General features: G+C 40.4%; 1 protein-coding gene across 4 annotated transcripts in view; it reads right to left on the reverse strand.

The window, feature by feature from the left end:
• agap1 (ArfGAP with GTPase domain, ankyrin repeat and PH domain 1) overlaps positions 1 to 27,705 on the reverse strand; it is a 683,413-nt gene that overhangs the window by 377,094 nt on the left and 278,614 nt on the right. For all 4 annotated transcript variants that reach the window (XM_063051721.1, XM_063051720.1, XM_063051719.1 and 1 more), the window contains exon 3: positions 2,261 to 2,348. In XM_063051721.1, the coding sequence (XP_062907791.1) occupies positions 2,261 to 2,348 (88 nt within the window). The remainder of the gene's footprint in view (positions 1 to 2,260; positions 2,349 to 27,705) is intronic.

Here is a 27,705-nt window from a genome sequence, read left to right on the forward strand (position 1 = left end):
TATCCTGTGAGATTTACTTATGCTGTTGAGAGTACAGGGAGGCATGAGATGCCAGTGTTCTGAAGTTGACTAGTCAAACTCTGGAATACAATACTGAGACGTCATTCTTAAGATAAGAGCAATGAGCTCTTAACAAGCTCACAAACAAGGAATGGCCATTGCAAAACCACAGTTTCTGAGTTCCTTCAGCCGAACAAAAAAGGAAGGAAGAAAGCTGGGATAAAAAAGTGAATCCTTTTCCATTCCTCCCTCCCTCCTTCCAAAAGCAGACCAAGGACCAGGTTTTGTGCCAACTAAACCACGCTGGATTAACACAGCATTGTGTTCTGTTGCAACGGTGTCATGCGCCTGAAGTGTACTTCAGGACCCAAATTAATTTTGACTCTGCATTTTAAAATTAAATTAGTGTATAAAACTTAATTTTTGTACAGAACAATACTAAAAAAAAATTAGGAGAGCTTTTAAGGATGATTGCTAACGGAATGCCTGTCCAGGAACTACAACACTGGAAATAGTCTGCAGACTTGTAATTGAAAATAATGGGTTGAGTGTTCATACACCAGCAGACTGCAATTCAAAAGAAAAAGTGGCACGTGTATTAACAACAGTGGACTTTAGCAAGAAGATATTTGAGAATAATCGTGTTAACAGTAATGTATTACATTTTGGCAACACACACTAACCAACAAAGAGCAACAACTGTACAATCAAAAGGCAGTTCCAAAGTGGATAGAAAACAGGAGGATAACATGTTCAAAGAGCACCATGATTTAAGGGTTGGGAGAAAAGAAATGAATAGAACTTTCAATAAAATTAATATTAAATGTTATTTTCATATACGACAAAATAATCATAAAGGTGTTTCTAGATAAAGTCAGAATATAAAATCTCTCTAATTATCACTTTTAAAATGGAAGGAGAGAGTGCAATGCAACAATATAAGTAGGTGTCACTAAACGTCCCATTTAGTTTCACTTCTTTCAAAATCTCATTGAAAGATGCAGGAAGTTGGACTCTTTTTAATGAACTGTGTGCTCTAGGATTATGTGATGAGGTAGTTCTGACAACAGAAAGAACTAATCTGCAGAAAGTTGCAGGGACTCACTCTGAAAGCCGTCATAATTTCTAGTAAGATGTATAAGCGAACTGCATGTATCTGAATGACATTAGTCAAGGTGAGCCCTATTCCAGACAAGTTAGTTTACTTAAAATTAAGCTCAGTACTGTATAAAGTTTCCATGAATATCCAATAACTAGCTTTTTTGATATTTCAATAACCAATGTGGGGTGTAAAGCTCCTACTTTTCTTATTCAATGGACCATTCCTCATATGTCAGGTTGGCAAGAAAAATAAAAGAGGCATAAATAGGTATTTTCTGTTGGAAAGATGTAACAAGCAGTGTGCTTCAAGGATTAGTGCTGGAACCTCATCTTTACACAATTTAATTAACCTTGGAAGTGGGAAGTCTCGGTATAGTTTACAGTACAGAAGAGGAGGTGCTAGATATCTTTAAATGAATGAAGGTAAATACACCTTCAGGGCCTGAGCAGGGGTACTGTATAACCAAGAACAGCAGAGGTAGCTAGAAGAGATTGTGGGAAACCTGGGTGATGTATATACGTCATCGTTAGTGACAGATGAAGTGTCAAGACTGGAGGGTGGCTAATGCTGTGCCTTTATTAAGAAGGGCAGCAAAGGAAAACTGTTGACCAGTAAGCATAACATTTTTGGCAGGTTAAGTTACTAGAGGGGATTCAGAGGTACAAGATATATCAACGCATTTGAAAAGACAGGAGCTGATTAGGGATAGTCAGCACAGCTTGAAATAGTTTAAATATTCACACTTGTTCCATCACACTCTGGGAACTACGCCACAAATTTAATACTTCAGCTTGTGCTCCAGCAATTACCCAGGTGATATGAACTCCAGGTGGTGATGGAGAGTCAAATACCCCTAGCTTAAATGGGCATCCGTTACGTTAAAGCACTGATCATCGTTGGTTAATTTTCAGCTCTCTATCATACATCATTTCCATGAACCAATGTTGATTTATATAAATTGCACATTCATAGCTACTGTGTGATCGTTGCAATACGTTCATTAGTGTCTAGGTCAAACATTGGTGCCACTGGAAGCACCTGTGAACTCTGATTGGTCAGGTTCCTTTAGTTGTGGTTTGGATATACAACACAGATGCATCTTCACCTCTAGGTACTTCAAAAGAAATATATCAGTAAAGTGCAACTGCTCTCACTTACCTTCAGGTGACTCCTCCTGCACATAGGTTCCTGTTAAATAACGGTGGACCAAGGCTGACTTGCCACTGGCTAAGTTACCCACAATCCCCTGAAAGACAAAAGCAACATCAGTGACATTGCATTCCACAGTGGAGATGAACAACAGAAAGCATCACACTCTGAATACCAGACCTGGTTCAGAAACACCCAACTTATGGACACTTCAACATACAAATAGACTCCTATGATACTATTATATTCATTAACATGATGTATGTACTGTGCATGTGATGGGGGTCTTTTGTGTGCTTTCTTGTGGCAGTGCTCCATGTAAACGTACTCAATGATGAGGCAGGCTTTTCCTGTGATGGACTGGAATGTATCCATCTTCTGTAGACTTTTCTGTCCCTGGGCATTGGCGTTTCTATATCAGGCCATGATGCAACCAGTTTACAGTTTCAAATATCCTTTTTTTTTTACACGTTTTCCAACTTATGGTCAAAATCAACTTAAGGACATTTGCAAAAACAGAACCGTTCATTACCTAAGGATGCTTTGTGCATGCAAAACCACATTTCACTTGAAATACCCATAAGCTTATACAAACTGAAGTAGGATGTCTACTGTGATAAAGATGGAGCTGTGGATGTTGTCTACATTGATTTTAGGAAGCGTTTGTCAAGTTCCTTTGTGGGAGGCTCAACCAGAAGATTAAGATGGATGGGATCCATGTGGTGCCTGCAGGGATCCATACTGGGACCTTTCCTGTTTCTAAAATACAGTGCTTATAAAAAATATTCACCCCCACCCCCTCCACTGGAAGTTTTCATGTTTGATTGTTTTACAACACTGAATCACAGTGGATTTAATTTGGCTTTTCTAACACTGATCAACAGAAAAAGACTCTTGTGTCTAAGTGAAAACACAGATTTCTACAAAAAGATATTTATATTCATTACAAATATAAAACACAAAATAATTGATCGCATGGGTATTCACCCCCTTTAATATGACACACCAAATCATTAGTGGTACAGCCAATTGGTTTTAGAAGTCACATAATTAGTTAAATGGAGATCACCGTGTGCAGGCAAAGTGTTTCAATTGATTGTCTTAAAAATACACCTATTTCTGGAAAGTCCAACTGCTGGTGAGTCAGCATCCTGGCAAAAACTACACCATGAAGACAAAAGAACACTCCAAGCCACATCGCGAGGTTATTGAAAAGCACAAATCAGGAGAAGGATACAAAAGAATTTCCAAGTCACTGACTATCCCTTGGAGTACAGTTAAGTCAATCATCAAGAAATGGAAAGAATATGGCACAGCTGTAAATCTGCCTAGAGCAGGCCGCCCTCAAAAACTGAGTGACCGTGCAAGGAGGGGACTTTTGAGGAAGGCCACCAAGAGACCTATAACAACTTTGGAGAGTTACAAGCTTCAGTGGCTAAGATGGGAGAGTGGCAAAGAGAAAGCATTGTTGAAAAAACTCACATGTAATCTTGGCTAAAGTTTGCCAGAAGGTATGTGGGAGACTCTGAAGTCAGCTGGAAGAAGTTTCTATGGTCTGATTAATTGAACTTTTCTGCCATGAGTCTAAACACTATGTTTGGCATAAGCCAAAACCTGCACATCATCAAAAACACACCATCCTTACCATGAAGAATCATGGCGGCTGGATCATGTTGTGGGGATGCTTCACTGCAGCAGGCCATGGAAGACTTATGAAGGTAGAGGGTAAAATAAATGCAACAAAATACGGGGAAATCCTGGAGGAAAAACTGAGGCAGTCTGGAAGAGAACTGTGACGAGGGAAAAGACTTCTTTTCCAGTAAGACAATGACCCCAAGCATAAAACCAAAGCTACACAGGACTGGCTTAAAAACAACAAAATTAATGTCCTGGAGTGGCCAAGTCAGAGTCCAAATCTCAAACCAATTTAGAATTTGTGGCTGGACTCGAAAAGGGCTAGAAAAGTTCCCCTTGCAATCTGACAGAGCTTGAGCAGTTGTGTAATGAGAAATGTGCAAAAATGATAGGGACCTACCCACACAAACTCAAGGTTGTAATTGCTGCCGAAGAGCATCTACTAAATACTGATTTGAAGGGGGTGAATACTTATGCAATCAATAATTGTGTTTTATATTTTGCAATTAATTTAGATCACTTTGTAGAGATCTGTTTTCACTTTGACACGGAAGTGTCTTTTACTGTTGATCAGTGGGGAAAAAAGTCAATAAAAAATTAAAACATGAAAACTTCCGGGGGGGGGGGGGTGAATACTTTTAATAGGCACTGTATATACATGACATGGATGAAATTATAAATGGGTGGGTTAGTAAGATACGATGATTGGTGGCGACACTTGTGGGCTGACCCTGGCACATCCTTGGGTTGTTTTGGTTGTTAATGCAAATGATGCATTTCACTGTATGTTTCAATGTATATATGATAAATAAATGAACCTGAATCTGATGATGTTGCAGATAGTATAGATGACTGTCAAATGATACAGTGGAATATAGATTTGTAAAGAAATGGTAGACAGTTTAATCCAGTCTAATGAGAGGAGTTACACTTTGGGAGGTTAAATGTAAAGGGACTGTTCATTATTAATGGCAAGTCCCTGTTGGATCAACTATTTAATTTTGTTATTTCCTTTCAGTTTTAGTTTAATTATCTGCTTGCACTTTAAGTAGCCTTTATATACGTAACAGTTTAATATACCTCCAGTGGCTGTCCAAAGTAGAATTCTGGAAACTTCTTAGCTTCTTTGATCTGAAGGAGTATTTTCTCATTGGTTTATTTTATTAGAGTATTTTCTAATTGGATTATTCTTATCTATGGAATTTTCCTTGTCTGTATAGTATAAAGGTAGCTGTGTTGTACCAGGCGCCATCTTCTCCTTTTCTTTAACTTTTCGACAAAGTAGAAAGGCCACTATCACTATCCTGTTTCTGTTTTCTTTGTTCTGTAATGCTAGATAAACAATCATTAAGCAACATGTTTTATGCCTCGTCCCTGACTCCTAAAAGAACTTAGGATTCGAAATACACCAGAATCCTACAACCCTTAACAGTGTTGATGAGCAAAGGGATCTTGCAGTCTAAGTTTGTTGCTCCCTGAAAGTGGCTGCACACGTTGTCAGCATGGTGAAAAAGGCACATGGGATTCCTGTTGTTATTCAAGGAATTGAGTTTAAGGGTCAGGAAGTTATGTTGTAGCTTTATAAAACTCTGATTAGGCCACATCTGGAGTATTGCATTGAAATCTGGTTGTCCCATTATAGGAAGGATATCGAAGCTTGGGAGAAGGTGCAGAAGAGGTTTTCTGCCTGGAATAGAGGGTATATGCTTTCAGAGGATGGAGAAATTTGGGTTGTTTTCTCTGGAGTGACAGAACCTGAAGGGAGATTTGATAGAGGTTTATAAGATTATGACAGGCACAGAGAGAGTAGATAGTATCTTTCTTTTAGGGTTGAAATTTCCAATACCAGAGGACATGCATTTAAAGTAAGAGGGAATAAGTTCAAAGGAAATGTATGAGGCTAGTTTATTTTACGGTGTTGGGTACGTGGAATGTGCTGGCAGGAGAGGTAGTAGAGGTAAATATGATAGAGATGTTCAATAAGTTCTTAGATTGGCACATGAATGTGCAGGGAATGGATATGGACATTGTGTGGGCAGAAATGATTAGACAGTTGTGGATCTGATTATTAATTTAATTAGCCTGACATGACTTTGAGGGTCAAAGCTCCTGTTCCTCTCCTATACTGTTCTATGTTCTATGACTACACTGCCACATATTTCATTGGCCAGAAGTGCTTCATGATGTCCTGAGATGAGAAAGGTATTACATAAATGCAAGTTCTTTCTTTTTAAGTGCTCTTTAGAGACACAATCGTGCAGCTGAAAATATTACCTCATTAGGTAAACGCTGCATCTATTCCTGTAGCTCCTACATTGTTCGGTATCTGGGGTTCAATTGGGCCCAACAATTAATGACAAAAAACAAGAGAAGTGGGAGAGAACCACTATCACTCTACAACTGACAGTAAACTATAAATTAAAGAGTTCAGCTGGTTTTTATAGCATTGGTCTCCTAACACCCAAGGCTATAGAAGTGCCCATTAAGTTCAAATACAGGGGCTGTGCAGTTCTGTGCTGAAATGTAGGGCAGTACTACCTCCCAGCAGAATTCCTTCCCCTCTCCTGCTTTTAATTACCTCCATCCTATGACCAAAAGGAGAAAGAAATCTCCAACACTCATAATCTGTCCCACTGTATAATGGTTAGAAGTGCCTAAACACAGTTAATGGATACAGCTGTGGTTCCTTCTATGTTCCCAACCTTTTTTATGTCCTGGACCCCTACCATTAACCGAGGGGGCTGTGAACCTCAGGTTGGGAACGCCTGAAGAGTTTTTCAACGCTGTTGTCAATATAATTCACTGTAAAGCATGAACAATCAGAAGGAATGCACTAAGAACTCTGCAGAGAGTGGTGCGGACAGCCCAGCGCATCTGTAGATGTGAACTTCCCACTGTTCTAGACATTTACAAAGACAGGTGTGTAAAAAGGGCCCAAAGGATCATTGGGGAACCAAGGCACCCCAACCACAAACTGTTCCAGCTGCTACCATCCGGGAAGCGGTACCGCAGCATAAAAGCCAGGACCCATGCTCCGGGACAGCTTCTTCCACCAGGCCACCAGACTGCTTGCTGACACAACTGTATTTCTCTGTTATATTGACTATTCTATTGTGCATATTATTTATTATAAACTACGATAAATTGCATATTTAGACAGAGACGTAACATAAAGATTTTTACTCCTCATCTATATGAAGGATGTAAGTAATAAAGTCAATTCAGTTCAAACTTCACCACCCCCCCCCACCCCCTGTGCAACTTCTCTCCCCAAACAAAATAGAATTTTGGCTGTGGAACTGATACAAAGTACCCTGTTAAAACAGCATTCAACACAACATCTCATCAATAGGATTTAGATTTAGTTTTCCTGTGCAGCTGAACAGCACTGAACTTCACAATAATACAATTTACAGACTCCATTAGCACGAGTTGATGCCACAGGAACTAATTCATTTGCCGAGGGTTCCCAAGGCAGGATATTGGTCTGGAATCTACCTGCACTGTTGCATGTTGCAGTGCTAAGCCAAGGATGTCAGGAGGTTGGGTGATGGCCTGCTCCATCAACTGTGATGGACCCATGCCCAGGATTCTGAACCTTTGTTGATTTTCCCTCTGCACCTCCATAGCTCACATTGTTGACAGGGCGTAACACCTTCCATCTTTTCTGGCAGCCCTTTAATTGCCCTGCTTCATATCTCACTTTTCATTCACGGTGTCATGTGTGCACCCCACACCCGTCCAAATCAATGAACACATCTTCAAGCATTTTTTTCTATATCAATTTTACTGTTTAATAGATTTAAAAATAACCTCCTTTATATTTGTCTGTGTGAAGTGAAATAAAAGGTCTTCTTCCTTTTAATATTAGAATTATGCTTTTCAATTTCTTATTTAATTTTCTTGGAATCCTAACCCTCCTATATGTCAAGCTAATTAAACAGTGGTGCACACTTTTACGACAAACCAAAGCAGTCATTATGAATGTCCACATTTCAAAGATCCTAAAATCAGCACCTAAGACTTCCAGGATAACATTTCCTTGTCTTGTTGTGGAGGACCTTTCTTGCTGGCCTTGCACATCCCAGACGCCAGCAGCAGCATAGTCTCAATGGTGATACAGCGCCAGATAATGCAATTTACAGCAACTAATAAACTCTTAACCAGCGTGGACAACTTCACATCTCAATTCTGAACTGATTGCCACAACCTACAGACTCTCTCTCCTGCCCCTTAAAGTGCTGTTGACATTCACTGAGAGACAATAAAATCAGGGTGGAAACCTACTTACTGTCAAAGCAGGTTGAACTGTGCTGTGGTGTCAGGGGAAGGCTCAGTCAGAGATGAGGGAAAATTGTTTCACATGGATGGTTGTACTGCTTTGGAATCCTCTACCTGCATAGGGTGGTTTCTCATTCATTGCTTGTATTAGAAGCAATGGATGTTTTGATAGTGTGAGAATTGAATGCTGTGGGTGGTGCATTTAGGAGAACTGCTGCCTCATAGCACCAGTGTCCTGGCTTTGATTCTGGTTGGTGCCGTGAGAGTTCTCTCCAGGCAGTCTGGTTTCTTCCCACATCCCAAAGGTGTGCAGGTCAAAGTAGACCTATAATCACAATGTACCACCTTCAGATTCATCTTTCTTGCAGGCATTTACAGGAAAAGTAAGAAATACAATAGAATTTATGAACAAACTGTACAAAAATGAATAACTGATGAACATGCAAAAGACGACAAAATGTGAAATTAAAAACTGAGAACAGGAGTTTTAGAGACCTTTAAGGAGAGTTTGTAGGTTGTAGAAATCAGTTCAGAATTGAGATGTGAAGTTATCCTTGCCGGTTAAGAGTTAATTAGTTGCTGTAAATTGCCCCTCCTATGTGGGTGAGGGGTAGAACCCAGAGGGAGTTGATAGGAAAGTGGGGAGAATAAAAAGCAAGATTTAATGTCTGATAAGTATAAATGATGGTCAGCACAAACTCAGCGTCGAGAGGGAAATGCTTTAGTGCTGTATTTCTCTCTGATTCTATCTGGAGATCAAAGTCTTGAGTTCCAGGTTGATTTGCAAACTTACTGAATGGCAGACAAGGTTTGAGGGTCCCAATGGTTCACTCCTGATTCTATTTCCTTTTTTACACACAAGTGAGCTCCAAAATACTAAATGGTTCAAATACTTAATAAATGGACCGTTTCTATTTGAAACGCTATTTGTGGAATATCCTTAAGTGTTATGCTTTATTGAACAACATCAAAGTGAGTGGTAAGTGGCATACCAACCCATAATTACCATTTTGCATAGCTGCTTCCATGCCCTAAAAGATTAAGTTAGTATTCATGTTTTATCCTCCCCAAAACAAAACAAATTACTTTTTTTAGTTTTGAGTTTCTGCTCCCAGCTAAATGAAATACAGTGGCATGCAAAAGTTTGGCCACCCCAGTCAAAATTTCTGTTACTGTGAATAACTGAGTAGAAGATGAACTGATCTCCAAAAGTCATAAAGTTAAAGATGAAACATTCTTTTCAACATTTTAAGATTAGTGTATTATTTTTGCTTTGTACAATTTTAAAGTGGGAAAGAAAGGAAAGGAGCACCGTGCAAAAGTTTGGACACCCCAAGAGATTTGAGCTGTCAGATAACTTTTATCAAGGTCTCAGACCTTAATTAGCTTGTTAGGGCTATAGCTTATTCACAGTCATCGTTAGGAAAGGCCAGGTGATGCAAATTTCAAAGCTTTATAAATACCCTGACTCCTCAAACCTTGTCCCAACAATCAGCAGCCATGGGCTCCTCTAAGCAGCTGCCTAGCATTCTGAAAATTAAAATAAATGATGCCCACAAAGCAGGAGAAGGCTATAAGAAGATAGCAAAGCATTTTCGTATTTCCTCAGTTCGTAATGTAATTAAGAAATAGCAGTTAACAGGAACGGTGGAGGACAAGTTGAGGTCTGGAAGACCAAGAAAACTTTCCGAGAGATCTGCTTGTAGGATTGCTAGAAAGACAAATCAAAACCCCCGTTTGACTGCTAAAGACCTTCAGGAAGATTTAGAAGACTCCGGAGTGGTGGTGCACTGTTCTACTGTGCAGTGACACCTGCACAAATATAACCTTCATGAAAGAGTCATCAGAAGAAAACCTTGTCTGCATTGTCATCACAAAATTCAGCATCAGAAGTTTGCAAAAGAACATCGAAACAAGTCTGATGCATTTTGGAAACAAGTCCTGTGGCCTGATGGAGTTAAAATAGAACTTTTTGGCCGCAATGAGCAAAGGTACGTTTGGAGAAAAAAGGGTGCAGAATTTCATGAAAAGAACACCTCTCCAACTGTTAAGCACGGGGGTGGATCGATCATGCTTTGGGCTTGTGTTGTAGCCAGTGGCACGGGGAGCATTTCACTGGTAGAGGGAAGAATGAATTCAGTTCAATATCAGCAAATTCTGGAAGCAAACATCACAGTCTGTAAAAAAGCTGAAGATGAAAAGAGGATGGCTTCAACAACAGGATAATGATCCTAAACACACCTCAAACTCCACAATGGACTACCACAAGAGGCACAAGCTGAAGGTTTTGCCATGGCCCTCACAGTCCCCCGACCTAAACATCACTGAAAATCCGTGGATAGACCTCAAAAGAGCAGTGCATGCAAGACGGCCCAAGAATCTCACAGAACTAGAAGCCTTTTGCAAGGAAGAATGGGTGAAAATCACTCAAACAAGAATTGAAAAGACTCTTAGCTGGCTACAGAAAATGTTTACAAGCTGTGATACTTGCCAAAGGGGGTGTTACTAAGTAATGACCATGTAGGGTGCCTGAACTTTTGCTTCGGGCCCTTTCCCTTTTTTGTTATTTTGAAACTGTAAAAGCTGGAAATAAAAAAGTAATCTTGCTTAAAATATTAAAGAAATGTGTCATCTTTTACTCACTTAGCTATTCACAGTAACAGAAATTTTGACCGGGGTGCCCAAACTTTTGTATGCCACTGTACATTCCAATATTAATTCAGGATCTATCTGTAAGATGCTAGTTTAAAATTTTGCTCTTTAGTCCTGGTTTGTTGCTGTTGTTGAGTGCTGTCGAGCTGCTGCCAACTCATGGCGACCCTATGGATAGTGTGGTTGTCCAATGGGCTTTTGTGCAAGATGTGGAAGTGGATTGGCAGGCCTTTCTTCAATGCAATACCGCTGTGGCCCAGGTTGGGACCTGGCCAGATTCAAACTCAGGACCATCTGCCTCACAGCCCAGTGCTGATGCCACTACACCACCAGCCGGCCCAGTCCTGGTTTACCAATTGTAAAAGAACAATTGTTTCTTTAGAGAGCTTGATGACAGTGTATAATAGTGGAAAAGTAGAATCCCACAGTACACAGATCACTGTCTTTGCAATCAACTTAAAAAAAAACCACCTGTAATTGCTGCAATGTTGTCAAATGCAGAAAGTTGAAGCCAATATTAAGCTTTCCGTTTTTATTAACAGGACAAGTGTCGTTAGGTAGCCTATCTCTTCACGTTAATGTCTTGTAACTTCCAAGATGATTCTGGGAAAACTCTCTTTGTGAATTGCAAAGGTAAATCCAGTGACACGTTTTAGAAGGGAGTTTCAGGAATTAGAGTCAGTAACGAAGAAGGAATCACAATACGTCTCATGGTGTATGACTTGCCGGGAACATGCACGGGGTGGATTTTTCCACACCCCTTGTCCATGTGGATGGTTGAGACTGCAAGTTGCAGCTAAAGTTGTCTTGGCAATGCGCTTCTGCTCCCAGCTAAATCAATACATCTGCATGGACTGTGTGCAACCAGAGATTACCATAAGATAGGAGTAGAAGCCAACTATTCGGCCCATCGAGACTGCTCCGATATTCAAGCCATCTCATAGGCATTCAACAAACTCACTCTCGAGATCTGTTTCCAACCTAATTTTCCCCAATCAACCAGCATCTCGAAATCTCCCATGACTATCACAACATTTGACATGCCTTTTCTATTTCCTGTTATGATCTGTGGTTCACATCCCAGTTAGTTAGGAGGCCTGTATATAACTGCCATCAAGATCCTTTAATCCTTGCAGTTTCTTACCTCAACCCACAAGCATTCAACATCTTCTGATCCTATGTCGCATCTTTTTACTGATTTGATGCCATTCTTTACTAGCAGAGCCAGGCCACCCCCTCTGCCTACCTTCCTATCCCTCTGATACAACATGTAAGCTTGGACATTCAGCTCCAACTACAACCATCCTTCAGCTATGATTCAGTGATGACCACAACATCATACCCAACAATCTGTAATAATGCAACAATATCATCCACCTTATTTCTTATACTCTGTGCATTGAGATATAACACATTGAGTACTGTATTTGCTACCCTTTTTGATTCTGCATCCCTAACGCACAGATACTCACCCTGCTGGCTGTAATTATGTCCTATCATCTGCCTGCCCTTCCTAACCGTCTGATTGCACACTATCTTTGCTTTTATACCATCCATCCCATTCTGAGTTCCCACCCCCTGCCAAATTAGATTAAACCCTCCGCAGCAGCTCTAACAAGTCTGCTCGTGAAGGTATCAGTTCCCCTCGGGTTCACGTGCAACCTGTCATTTTTTAGACAGGTCACACCCCTCACAGAAGAGATCTCAATGAACCAAGAATCTGAAACCCTGCCCACTACACCAGATTCTCAGACACTCATTAGTCTGCCAAATCATACTGCTTCTACCCTCAATAGTGCATGGCACAGGCAGCAATCAAGAAATTACTACCCTGGAGGTCCTGCTTCTCAGCTTTCTAACTAGCTCTCTAAATTCCCTTTTTAGGACCTCTTTGCTTTTGCTTCCGTTGTCATTGGTACCAATATGTACCAAGATATCTGACTGCTCTCCCTCCCTCTCCAAAATGTTGTGGACTTGATCTGAGATGTTCTTGACCCTGGTACCTGGGAGGCAACGATTATAGTCACAGAGGTCACCCATTGAGAGCAGAATGAGAAAAAAAATTCTTCTCTCAGAGAGTATCTGATGATGATGGTGGTTGTGGGAACTCACTGACGACATTCAAAACTTGAGAATATCGAGAGATCTGAGATTAAGCAAGAAAATAACACTGAAGTAAAAGATGAGTCATGATTTTACTGAAGGCAGCAAAAAGAGCCAAATGGCTTCTTCCTGTTTGTTTTCTTTCTTACACAATTTAAAAATGTGCTACTGGATGATTGTTAAAAATCCATCTTGTTGGCCAAATACAACAGATGAAAATCTGCTGACTTCATCAACTCCAGACCCAGGGAAAGTTGAAAGGATCTAAAATCCTGAATACAAGAACACCCAGCAAGCAGCAGGCTGTACAGAACATAATTGTGATGAGGACATGAATGTCCATCACTAAGAGTAACTTGGTATCAGTATCATTAACATCCGGTAAAGTGCTCAAGGACAAGGTTACAACCCTGGCACCACAGCAGGACATGACTAAAACAACTGCTTGAATCCTACTTGAATTCCACCTTACCCATATCCATTTAATTGCTACAAGTTCATCAGTCAGTGACAGTAGAGTGATTGCCTAGAAGACAAAGTTCTGCCTTCATATTGAATACACATTGAGTACAATGAAAAATCATTGCAGACACAACCCACCCTGCAAAGAGACTCTCCCCATCCTGGGTAGTTTCTGTTGAAAAACAGACACTACACCCTGCAAACCGCTATTTCTGAAAGCTCCCTTCTGGAAAAAGCTATACGGTTATTAAAACAAAGAAAACTTCACACTATCTTAACAACACACCCAAAATGCCGGAGGAAATCAGCAGGCTAGGCAGCATCTATGGAAAAAAAGTAAACAGTCGACGTTTTGGGCTGAGACACTTCATCACCACAAAGTGTCCTAATAAAGGGTCACCGCCATTGAATGTCAACTGCACCCTTTTCCATAGATGCTGCCTGGCCTGCTGAGTTCCTCCAACATTTTGCGTGTGTTGCTTGGATTTCCAGCATCTGTAGATTTTCTCATCTTTATTGCACACTATCTTAAACTTCTTCCCCAAGATAGTTAATCTGATCAACCATTCTAGTTATTGCACCTCCCCCCCCCCAGTCACTGCAATGCATTGTAAATACTTTAAACTTTTGATAACTATTTTTACATTGTGAATACACACAGGCATTTATATATTTACACACATTTTATTCCATACCTGTACTTAAACCTCTATCTTTATTTTTTATATAATTCTTTATAATTTTTGAATGTTATTTTTTGTTGCATGTCACACCCTGACCAACAAATCACAGCACGTTGCTAATACATATTAGTGTGCCATATATACCAAATGCAGTTGATCCTATTTATCATGTTATATATTTTTGTTTGAAACAGCTCTTTGATTACTGTGGCGGACACTGCCAAATTACTTGATCACAGACCGTGACAGTGTGTCTCTGGAAACTCTGGATTTCGACGGCGAAAATCAGGACAAGATTTTTCCTGCAAATGCACGATCACTATCCTGGTATCTGCTTTTGTGGTGCAGTGTCAGTTTTTATCAAACTGTTCTCCCAAATTGGAATACTTGTACTAATTTATTCATACTGTATAACCCTATGCTGTCACGAGCAAATATTACAGTTACAAATGGGGCTCCAATATAAACCAACAGTACCTAGGATTGTGTGCACTGGGTAAGGGCTGAAATGTAGTGCAGTTTTAATACAAATACTTCAAATCAGAATTTCTCATTGCTTGAGACACCTTTCTTCTTACTGTTTCTCATTTTACACTGCTGCCTTGATATACATAACTGGAACAGTGATATTAGTCTTGACGCTCTCCTACTATGTTCTATGTTACTATGTTCTGTAAGGCTCCCATTGCAAGGCCAGTCCACAAAAATTGCTGGACAGCATAACTGGACTTACCAGTGATGCTAGATTCCTGGGTAGAATTCCAAGGAATTGCTGCAACCTCGCATTTGCAGAGTTAGGGAAACACTGAACGGCTGTCAGCAATAAAGGTGATCACCAGCATACATATGGGGATCCAGACTTCCCAGCAGTGACACTGATAAACAGTGAGAGCTTAAGTATGGAACTGCTGGCATTTCATCAGGCCAGTACCAGTGATACTTTTCCCCTGAACAATTGCTATTAAGTTCCTGTACTACCTGTCAAGTTACCATCTCAGCGCAATGGTGTAAAGCATGTAAGGTAAAGTTACATGGATGTCAGAATGGCTGACCTATAGCCTAACAATGTCATAATTTATGATCCTTTCCTCTTGTATGTGGGGAAAGGAAATGAAACCTGTCTGTGTCAAGTGACTCTGGAGAATAAATGCTACTAAAATGATCCAGATCTGAGAGGGCAAAGACTACAATACAACAAACGACACTGGGGTGCACAAAGAGGTGTAATCTGGGGATGCATTTAGAATTTTCAGAAGATGTTGAATGATTATAGCTCATTATTCCTACAGTCCTGATTGGTAAGCTACAGAACCTCGACCTCCGTACCTCCCTCTGCAACTGGATCCTCAACTTCCTCACCGGAAGACCACAGTTTGCGCGGACTGGAAATAACATCTCCACCTCGCTGACAGGAAATACTGGTGCACCACAGGGAGGGCTGTTTAGTCCACTGCTCTACTCACTCTACACCCATGACTGTGGGCTACGCACAGCTCAAATGTCTTCTATAAATTTGCTGATGATACAACCATTGTTGGCAGAATCTCAGATGGTGATAAAAGGGCATACAGGAGCAAGATATACCAACCAGTTGAGTGGTGTCACAATAACAACCTTGTACTCAGCATCAGTAAGACCAAAAAGCTGATTGTGGACCTCAGAAAGGGTAAGACGAGGAAACACAAACCAATCCTCACAGAGGGATCAGAATTGGAGGAAGTGAGCAATTTCAAGTTCCTGGCTGTCAATATCTCTGAGGACCCAACCTGGATGCAACACATTGATGCAGCTATATTTCATAAGGAGTTTGAGAAAATTTGGTTTGTCAACTATAATACTCAGAAACTTCTACTAATGTACCATGGAGAGCATTCTGACTGGCTACATTACTATCTGATATGGGGGGCGGGGTGCTACTGCACAAGATCGAAGTAATTGCAGAAACTTGTTAAATTAGATACCTCCACCATGGGTACTAGCCTCCATAGTATGAAAGACATCTTCAAAGCCTTAGGAAGGCAGCATCTATCATTAAGGACCTCCAGCACCCAGGGCTAAAGGAGCACACACTCAGCGATTCAGGAACAGCTTCCTCCCCTCTGCCATCCGATTTCTAAATGGACATTGAACCCCTGAACACTACCTCACTATTTCTAAATATGTTTTTTGCACTACTTATTTTAACTCAACCATTTAATAGAGATATATATATAAACACACACACACTTAATGTAACTCGGATTTTTGTTCTCTATTTTACTTTACTGCTGCCATAAAGTTAACAAATTTCACATTTTAGTGGGTTCACCACAGTATTTTTTTTTGAGGTTCATGGACTTCAGAATCAGGTTATTTTCATCGATGGATGCCATGAAATTTGTTTTGTGACAGCAGTTCAGTGAAACACAGAAAGTTACCAAAAGTTACAATAAGAAATTTTAAAATGAGTAGTGTAAAAACAGAGCAAGGTAGTGAGGTAATGTTCATGGGTTCATGCTCTGTTTGGAAATCTGATGGCAGAGGGAAAGAAGCTATGCCTTAAAATGTTGAGTGTGCCTTCAGGTTCCTGTACCTCCACCTAGATGGTAGTAATGAGAAGGGAGCAGGACCTGGATGGTGATAAATTGATAATTATCAAAATGCAGTGACTAAAAACTAATAGCAAGAACCAAATACTCCCGGCTACACCAAGACATGGTAAAAATTATACACTAGGCTCCTATCCGGATTGAAATAATCAATTAAAGTTACCATTGACAATTTATATTCCAGTTAACGAATAAAATGTTGGGCTTCACTCAATTCCTGCAGGTGCAGTTACACCTTGTTATGGTTGTTAACTTCAAAACATTAAACTAATTCAAAGGAAGACACGGGAGTCCAAAATGCGAGTCTAACTTTGTGTTTAAGCGAGGCATGCACATATCATGTGATAGCTTCATGACATATGCAATTCACGTATTTATCCATAGAACCCACAATGAATTATTTAAACAAGTGCTAAATCAAACAATATACTGTATATACAAGATTACTCAAATACTATTGAAATATTAAATACACAACGCAGCTGGCTGAACTGCTGCTTCACAGCCCTAGCAACCAGAGTTGGATCCTGACCCCAGGGACTGGCTGTGTGGAGTATGCATGTCCTCCCTGTCACTTCGTGGGTTTCCTCCCACTCCGTAAGGACACGTGGCTCTGTAGGCAGACTTACCAATGTAAATTGCCCCTGGTGTGCAGGCGCATGCCAGAATCTGGGAATTTTAGGGAGAATAAAATGGGATCTTATAAACGTTTGCTTGATTAATGCAGATTCATGTGGGTTAAATGGCTTGCTTCTGTGAATCAGAATCAGGTTTATGTCGTAAAATTTGTTGTTTTGCAGCAGCAGTATTTTGCAATACATAATGATAAAAAAAGTAAAAATTACAATAAGTATGCATAAATACAGAAAATAAAATTTAAATTTTAATGTAAGTTAATTTAATGGGTTTCATCTCCTAAGTTACAGAGAAAGGTCGAACAAGTTAGGTCTTTATTCTTTGGAGCATATAAGGTTGAGGGGGGACTTGATAGAGGTGTTTAAAATTATGAGGGGGATTGATAGAGTTGACATGGATTGGCTTTTTCCATTGAGAGTGGGGGAGATTCAAACAAGAGGACATGAGTTGAGAGTTAAAGGGCAAAAGTTTAGCGGTAACATGAAGGGGAACTTCTTTACTCAGAGAGTGGTAGCTGTGTGGAACGAGCTTCCAGCAGAAGTGGTTGAGGCAGGTTCGACGTTGTCGCTTAAAGTTAAATTGGATAGATATATTGACAGGAAAGGAATGGAGGGTTATGGGCCGAGTGCAGGTCGGTGGGACTAGGTGAGAGCAAGAGTTCGGCACGGACTAGAAGGGCCGAGATGGCCTGTTTCCGTTATTGTAATTGTTATATGGTTATATATGGTTAAATATGTAGTGCAAAAAGAGAGGGAAAATACTGAGGTAGTGTTCATGGATTCATTGTCCATTCAGAAGTCTGATGGCAGAGGGGAAGAAGCTATATCTGAAATGTTCAGTGTGCGTCTTCAGACTCCTGTACCTCCTCCCTGATGGCAGCAATGAGAAGAGGGCATCTTCTGGGTGATGAGGGTCCTGGAAGCTGCTTTATGAGGAATCACCTTTTGAAAGTGTCCCAGATGTGGAGGAGGCTGGTACCCATAATGGAGCTTGGTGGAGATTACAAGTTTCTGTAGGCTTTTCCAATCCTGTGCAGTGGCCCCTCCATACCAGACAGTGATGCAACCAGTTAGAAAGTGCTCCACAGTACATCTGTAGAAATTTGTGAGTGATATACAAGTCTACTGCAGTTGAGGCTAAAGCTGTCTTCCCACCTTTTATATTCTACAATTTTATTCATCAACACCGTCTCTGTCTGTTACACTAACACTGCCTCAAAGTCCTTGCCACTTTCAAGGATTTGTGCACATAACACAACCGTATCCCTGTTCTTGCATCCCTTGAGACATAGGCTATTTAGTCTCTGTTATTCCTTCTGCCAAAATTAATGACTTTACATTGTGTGAAATTCTGATCTCAGCCAATTTGATTGCCAAACTTGGTCCCAAGGCAGGGTTTCAATCCAAAACGTTGGCAATTCCTTTCCTCCTACTGATGCTGCTTGACCCACTGAATTCTTCCAGCAGATTGTTTGCTACTCAGGATTCCAGTATCTGACGTCTCTGGAGTCTCCTTGTCTGCCTGAAGTCCATTACTCTCTCTTTCTGAGGGTTTACTACAACCCCAAACCTGGCGCCATCCACTAACTGTGAAATTCTGTTCTGTAGACTCATACCCAAGTCATGAATTTACAAGATTGGTGTACAAATGCCCAGGGAACACCACTGCCCACCAGCTTTATTCCAAGAAAACGTTATCCTCTACTCTCCATTTTCTGTTCATGAGCATTTTTTATTGTGCATTTTGCTGAAAAGTATTGATATAGACAACATCTACTGCAATCCTTCACCAATCTTACACAAATACAGAACAGTTTATAGAACTTTTAACAGTACAGCATAGAAAGAGGCCCTTCAGGCCACAATGTCTGTGCCAACCAAGGTGTCAATTTAAACTGCACAACGCCCATATCCATACAATCCCTGCCTGTTCTGTATCTGTCTAACTGCCTCTCAAGTCTTCTCTAAATTAAACCTCTTCTGTTAGCTCATCATAAATTTCAATCAGTTCAGTTAAAGATGGGTTGTCTTTAACATATCCATGCTGCAGCCCCTCTTAACTCAATAATCTTCATGTGCTGCCTTATTTCTTTTCCGATCGCCTCTAAATGCTTCCCCAACACCGAGATTAAAGTGAACATGTTGCAGATGATGTCCAAAATGTCTTTAAATCCCTTTCTGAACACAGGTTTTCATACAAGTGTCAATTTTTCAATCCTCCAACAGAGTTTCCCAACCCTTTTTAGCCCAACGCCCCCCTAAAGCACTTTCATACTTGCCAATGCCCTCCAAAGCACCTTCATATTTGTGAGTATGTAGTTCACTGCACTGAAGCCTCTTTAAACAAGGTAGGAGGATGGAAGTGCAATGAAGAACAGTTTGGTTCTTCTCCAAAGACCAGGAAACTTTGTATGACAGTGTAGCCACATACCACAATAGCCGACATTTTTGAAAAGCATTTTTGATTCGTCATCATTCTGAATTTTGATAATTTCTTCCTGCAAGCTCTCTTCCTATTCTTCCACCTTGTAAAGAAATGGGTTAATTACCTGGTCCAGAATTCCCAGATCGTTCAAATCCTTGAATCAATTCTGAAAATGCTTCTTCAATGACCGCAGGTGTAAGCAGTACTTGTGCAAATCTCCATCTGTGAAAGACAGTGTCATACTTTCCAAGCAGGGAAACTGTGAGGACATTCTTCTCCCAATGTTTTGCTCATATATTTCCAATTTTCTGTGAAAAGTGGACACTGCACTTTTTGCCTGGATTAAATTGAAATTCTCATCCTGCAGTTGCATATTTAGAATGTTCATTTTGTCACACAGATCGACTAGGTATGCCACATCTCCACACAGAAGTTCAATCTTGTTTTTCAAGCTCTTGCTGACTTTGAGCAAGAATTTAACCACAGTGTCAAAAAGATCAAAGGAACATTTTAAGCAGCAGCCCTTTGACAGCCAATGTATTTCAGTGTGAAGAAGCAAGCGTTCCAACTCTTTATTATTACCTCGGCATTGCTGGTGAAATATTCTGCTAGATAATAGATGAGTTTTAATTTTGTTGATAGCAGATACTACAAGTCTCATGCTTGAAAAAAGTTGCTGGCTGAGTTCTTTGACCATGAGATGTTGATGACGTATTACACAATGGATTGAAAGCAGACTTGGAGTTCGGTTTTTCATAAATGCCACTATACCAGCATAGCGACCTGTCATGTATCATGCTCCATCTGTTGCACAAGAAATCACATTCCTAATCAGAATACTTTTATCCTGAATATACATCTTGAGCTTGTCATAGATTGATTCCCTGTTGATATTTGTTTTTAACTTTTTACAAAAGAGAATCTCTTCTTAAACTTTTCCATTTTTGTCAAACCCTACATATGCCATTAGCAATGCCTCATGTGTCACACAGCTGACTCATCCAATTGCATCCAAAATTCTATTTTTTGTAGCTCTGTGCACAGTTGATACTCAATGTCTTCACTCATTTCATCAATACAATCAGCTAGAGTTATTACTCAGAGGAATTGATTTTAAAATACTGGTATACATTTTGAAAACAGTGGTGAGTAGGTATTATTAATCCAATTGTTTGAGATTTTCCACATTTTGCTATCATTTTGGAAATTTTATATGAAGCAATGAGACCACTCCCTTAGTCATTTTTAAGCTTTCTTGGCAAATGACTTGAGTGTACAACTCTTTTCAAATGCTTCTTTCATCTTCTGGAACTGAGTAATACCATAAATAGCCTTTTCAGGGTGCCTTATACAGAAATGTTCCTGCAATCTTGATGGTTTCATGGCTCCATTAGATAGTACAGTATTACAAATAAGACACACGGGGCATTGCTGATCTGATGGGAATGGAATAGAACCATACTCCAGGTATGTAACATTGTATTGATGCACTTTCTGTAGTTTCTGTTTCTCAGCAGGATTAGAATTCATGGCTTCACCGTCTTCAAAGAGTCAGAGATCGCGCCGTAAGTATCTATCCATCATTAACGGGGATAAATAAAAATTTAATATGAACACAAACTGGGAATGCCTCTTGGATGTTGATGATGACAGTGAGTTGACACAGATGGAACAATGGTAGCGGCACACAAAGGGACAGCGAGGCGAAGATGAAGACAATCACAACAGCGAAAATTACGCTGACAAGGATTCAGATTGGAAGCTGAATGTTAGTCCGGATAGAGCTAGCGCTTGGCAGGCTACCTTTATACTACTCCAATTAGTGCGATTGACCAATCACGCAAGGTCTCAGAATCCCCAAAGATGGTTCCTGACCCCACACATGAAGCCGAGGTTGCTTTGAACACCTCAAGAGAAATCCTCTGGGTCAACAGGTTCACTAATTGGCTCTATTTTGCCGTTTGGAAATGGCCAGCACTGTATTGTTGCATGACCTGTTTTCCATAGATATGTTTAGAAAATTGAGAGGGTATACTAGACTTAACCAACTGTTAAATTGCATGAACTCATTCCGTGCTGCAAGTCAAGGGGAACTGTTGGGCACCGTTTGCTAATTTATGCAACCCCAATAATATCTGTTTGGTTGGTAAGTTCGGATGAGATTGCCAAGTTTCAGATGCGTTGTGACGATGAGTGCTCACTGCCTGCAGAGCTATGGTTCTTCCCGTGTTTCAGTGCCTCATCCCTTTTTTTGGAAGTGCTTGCTCTACTAATGGTCGGTCAGGTCTTGTGCCTCAAGTTAAGGTGCCATTTACCGTGTCCCCCCCCCCAAGAATCTTGAACAACTCCCCAACAACTTCTATTTCCCCTAATGCCCCCATAGGACACGTAACTACCCCCCATTGGGAATCACTGCTCAAACATTTCCTCGGTTTATGCAGGGAGAATTGGTCAATTGTAGAAAGCTGCTCAGCACATCAAACTCATTGCCATCAGCAACCAAGCACTCATTCCATTTGGAATTGCTGACTTAGTTACTTTAGGTGTAAACAGCCACGCTAATTCCTCACCACTATTAATTTTCACCCCATTAATGTTGAACATTTCCAACTTCACTGAGATTTTGGCAACATTATCTTTCCAGGTAACAACTGATACAAAAAGCTCATCAGTAACTATTCCTTAATTGGCCCTCTCCTTGTTATAATATTGTTACCATGTCTATAAAAGCTGCTACGTTTCCCTCTATGTATTTGTAACTCGTGTTCTCTTTTTTTGTATTTTCCTGTTAACTTGCCCTCTCAGCTTACTATACTCAGACTGGCTCTCTTTTGAACTATTCACCCACCATATGTCATGAACATATTTAATTTGTTTCGCCAAACCACTGCTTTGGTCATTCAGTGGCCCTGACCTTGGTTTCCTTTGTGGGAACTGAGCAGTGGGTACCCTGTTTAAAGATTTCTCACCATGAAGTTTTACTTCATTCTGAGATGAGGAGAAACTTATTTACACAGGTTGGATTAATCATTGGAATTCACTACCCAAGAGGCTAGTAAATGTACACTTGCAAGGTACATTCAATTTTGAGACATGCACATTTTTAAACACTATGGGAATCAGGGGAATAAACAGGAATGTACACTTAAGTCAGAAGATCTCCCATTTTCTACTTTACTGACAGAGCAAACCTGAGGGACCACATGATCTATTCATGAATCTATATTTTATATTTCACGCACCTGGAAAATGCCAACTCCAATAACATTGAAAACAGAACAATCAGTCTTTTTGTCCAGGGTAGGGTAGGGTAGTGTAAACATGCAGGGCAAAAATTTAAAGTGAGAGGGAGAAGTTTTGAAGGAAACCTGAGAGGCAAGTTGTTGGGTATGTGGAATGAGCTGCCGGGCAAAAGTCATAGAGGGGAGTACTATTCAATTTTTAAAACACGTTTTGGCAGGTCATGAAAAGATTTAGAAGAATTTGGGTCAAACACAGACAAGTGGAAGACAGGGTAGATTCTTCAGATGATGGAGATTTTGAGCATTGCATCCAAAACTCTGGAGGTTACAGAGCATCTATGGAGGGAAATAAAGAGTTGACATTTTGGGATGAGACCTTTCAACAGGACTAGTTCAGATGGATAACATGGACCGAATATGAAGGGTCTATTTCTGTGCTGTGTAACTCCATAACACAAGGGTCTCTCAATACTGCTCTGAAGTGTCAGCTCAGATTTCCTTGCTCAAATAAGCTTAAGCCCAGAACCCTTTAACATCGAATGTAAAATGCTAACTGAGCTTTGATCTGTTCTCCCTTCCTGGTTAAACATGAGCATTCAGTATATATGTTTTACCTCACTTATAGATGCTAATTCAAAAAAAAATGGTTGCCAAAATTGGCACAATCTTATAGTCTCACTCAATGCCACAAGAAACCAAAATGTCAAGCAGAGGTTAGAACTTATTGATGGAATAGAATTGGTTAGTGGCACAAACTCATCTGGTGTCATCACTGCAAGAAGAAGCAATCATTCCATTCATCTGTACCAATGCCTTACAATTTGAACATATTTAAATATATAAAATTCTCTTTGATCCTACCAAAGAAACAACAGAGTTGCTTGAGTAATATAGGTGAATCTGAATACAGATAAATGTGTTATAGTTACCAAATTCAAAATACTGTCATTAACAAAAAAAAAATCCCTTTGATAAATGTGTGGAATCCTGGTCAGAGTAGTCATTACCTCAAGTTTTCATTTATAGGCATTGGATTTATGCAAAACTTTGAATGAAATGATGCACAATTACAGACTATAAAGAAGCTCTGAAGCATCATCTTATCTCATCAAACCCAAAGATAGTGCAGTTAAATGTGTGGAGAGAGAGCTTCCGATATATTGATCATTGACTTGACTTCAGGGCAGATGGGACCTGCACAGAAGGGATTTACATAAGAGACAAAACTGGACCCAAACTGGAGGGGTGGTTGACTAATGCTTCTCTGGAGGGTTTAAACTGGAATGAAAACAGGGGAGGCGTTGGGATAGGAAACCCAGAGCAGCAACACAGGGACTGAGAGAATGGTAGAGGTATGACGAGCAAGTCTGAGTTCTGCTGCACAGCAGCATGCCTGCACAAAGATGTGAAGGTCTGATATGGATGAAGTAGGGCCCAGATACGGTATACGCTTGAAAGCCATAGTTAAGCTGCGCAAGCTCTTGTTAAGGTGCACATGCAGCTCCAACGTTGGTGACCTTATCACCTGCAAATATGTAATTATCATCGAATGAGGATTCCCCAACAAAGAGAAATCTCCCAGTGATGACTGCAAAAGGGCAACGTGAAATTGAAAAAACGCCATCTTGTTTTCTCTTGGTAAAAGTAATTGGTTATAGGAGAGAAATAATGATTGCCTCTTATAGGAGAGGATTATTAGGGATAGGATTTACTCACTGTTGGAAGAATATAGGCTAATTCGACATAGTTGGTGTGGCTTTGTGTGGGGCGCGTAACATCTGACAACCTTGATTGAGCTTTTTTGAAGAGGTGACTTCCTGAGGAAGATGGGGTTGTGGCGGCTACATGGACTTAAAGCATTTGACCAAGTCTCTCATGGTATGTTGATTAGGAAGATTAAGATGCAAGGGGTCCACAGTGAATTAATTGGTAGCTTGGATTCAGAATTGGCCTTCCCATAGAGCACAGCGGGTAAAAATGGAAGAATTATTTGGCCGGATGTCTATGACTAGCTGAGGCTTGTGACCAGTGGTGTCTGTAATGTATGTAAGTGACTTAATGGAAATGTAGATGGCTCAGTAAGTAGGTGTGCAAATGACACAAATATTGGTGTTGTGGACAGTGAAGGAGGTCAAAAGATACAGCAGGATATAGATCAGTTACAGTTATGGATGAAGAAATGGCAGATTAAGTTCAATCTGGATAAGTGTGAGGTGGTGCACTTTGAGAGGTTAAATGTAAGGGGAAAGTATACAATTAATGGCAGCATTGATGTCCAGAGATCATGCATTTCTCCTTGAAAGCGGTGACACTAATTGACCGGGTGGTAAAGATCACATGCTTACCTTCATTAGTATGAGCATATGACATAAACACAAGGATGTCATGATGCAGTTACTAGGCTGCACTTGGAATACTGCAAGCAGTTCTCGTTGTCCCGTTATAGGAAGGAGATGGAGGCTTTAGAGGGGGTTGACCAGATTGCTGCCTGGATTAGAGGGTATAAGCTACCAGAAATTGGACAAACTTGGTTTATTTTTGCTGCAGCATTAGAGGCCATGTGGAGACCTGACAGATGTTTATAAAATTACGAGAGTTACACATATTGTAGGCAGCCAGAGAATTTTCTTGCCAGGGTAGAAAAGCTGGAAATGGTGAGGGGGGGGGGGGATTTGAAAAAGGCAATGTGCAAGGCAAACTATGTTAAAAAAACTCAGTGTGGTAGATGCCTGGAATGCACTGCCAGGGAGGTAACTGAAACAGATCAGAATGGTAGCTTTTATATAGGCATATGAATATGCAGGGACTGGAAGAATATGGATCATACACAGGCAGAAGGGATAATCTAATTTGGCATCATTTTTGGCATAGACATCAGGGATACTGAAGGGCCTGTTCCTCAGCTGTCCTGTTCTCTGTTCTATGTCAAGAGAAAGTAAATTATATTCAGCTGTAAAATATAACGTTGCCATACCAGCCTTCTCTTTCCCACTAAGGAATGGAGATTCAGACCAGTGATAGTACGGTTCAGTGAAAAAAACGGCTTCAGAGTTTATACAAAAACAGATCTCCACATTGTTGAAAGAAAGCAGATTTCAATTTTACAAGTAAAGCTTACAAAAGCTCAAGCAAATTATCAGAGGAATGAACCATTAAGTGGAATCCTTCAGTCGCCATCAGATTTCATGCTATGTTCTAGTCATAGCTATCTCTTGATAGCTTATAGCCTCTAATCAGGCAATCCTGGTAAACCTGTCCTGAACCCTCTCCAAAGCCTCCATATCCTTCCTATAATGGGACAACCAGAACCACATGCAATACTCCAAGTGCAGTCTAACTAAAGTTAGGCTCCTAGCAGTCTTTACATATTCTAGATGCATGTGCTAGTCCAAGTTAAACTCTAAATTACATTAAGTCCGGTTTGTTAATGGAGTTCCGTTGATCAAGGTAACGTTACGATACAACAGAAGAGATTTCAGTCCATTACATTCTCGTCACTTCCTTTCATCCATGGTGTGTTGCTTCAGGAAGATAGCATTATTAAGGATGCCTACCACCCTGGCCATTCCATTTTCTCTCCTCTGCCTTCTCAGAGAAGATACAGGAGCTTGAAAACCTGAATGACTGGACTTAAGCAGTGCTTCTTCCTCATTGCTGCCTGACTTCTGAATCCATCCTCTTCCCAGTGGTGTTACCACATTCTTTGACACTTAATTCTAGCTCTTCTTAGTTACGGTCACTTCAGCGTTTCTGTTTGCATTACTTTGGATTTCACTACAATCTTTACACCATTCTGTTGTTTTGCACTTGGCACTATTTAGTCTTGTATTTATTATTACAATATATACTATTTACTCTTGTCAGTTTCACATGAGCAAGGAATTTCATTGTATCCCGGTGTTCACGACAATAAACTAATCTGAATCTGGATTTGGTCCTCCGTTCTTTACACATTAGTCACTGCTACATTGAAACCATAACCACTTTCAGAAAAGATCATCTCTCATTGGTTGGGCGTATAATGAAAGCAGGGGGGAAAAAAGTGCCCTTTACAGTGTTATTAGTGCAATACATGGATGATTTGGATTCCAGGGGAGCAGGTTCAGGCAAAACATTTAGGCAAGGAAAAAAAAATCACTGAGTCATAGTTATTCAGCATAGAAACAGGCTCCGTAGCCCAACTTGTCCATGCCAACCAGTTAATGAAGTGAACAACTGGCTCTTCAAATCACAAAAAACCAACGAAAGCACGCTAAAACAAAAATTATATAGAACTTCTAATATCGCAAACCGTTCCCTGATCACTCACAGGAATGCAATCAGAAACCGAGCCTAATATATTAAAATGTGGTATGACAGATCAAGGGATTCGTTTTACAAGCACCTTATAGAGAAAATGTGGAGAGTTCAGGGTCTGGGGAGCTGAAGGCAATAATTCCAAAGAAACCTGTACTGCAGAGATGTCAAGAAGTTGCAAAACTAGAGAACAATACAGAAATACATATAACCATATAACAATTACAGCACGGAAACAGGTAATCTCGGCCCTTCTAGTCCGTGCCGAACCCTTACTCTCACCTAGTCCTACCAACCTGCACTCAGCCCCTAACCCTCCATTCCTTTCCTGTCCATATAGCTATCCAATTTAACTTTAAACGACAACATCGAACCTGCCTCAACCACTTCTGCTGGAAGCTCGTTCCACACAGCTACCACTCTCTGAGTAAAGAAGCTCCCCCTCATGTTAC

The sequence above is a fragment of the Mobula hypostoma genome, chromosome 6, assembly GCF_963921235.1.
Source record: "Mobula hypostoma chromosome 6, sMobHyp1.1, whole genome shotgun sequence".
Taxonomy (NCBI): domain Eukaryota; kingdom Metazoa; phylum Chordata; class Chondrichthyes; order Myliobatiformes; family Myliobatidae; genus Mobula; species Mobula hypostoma.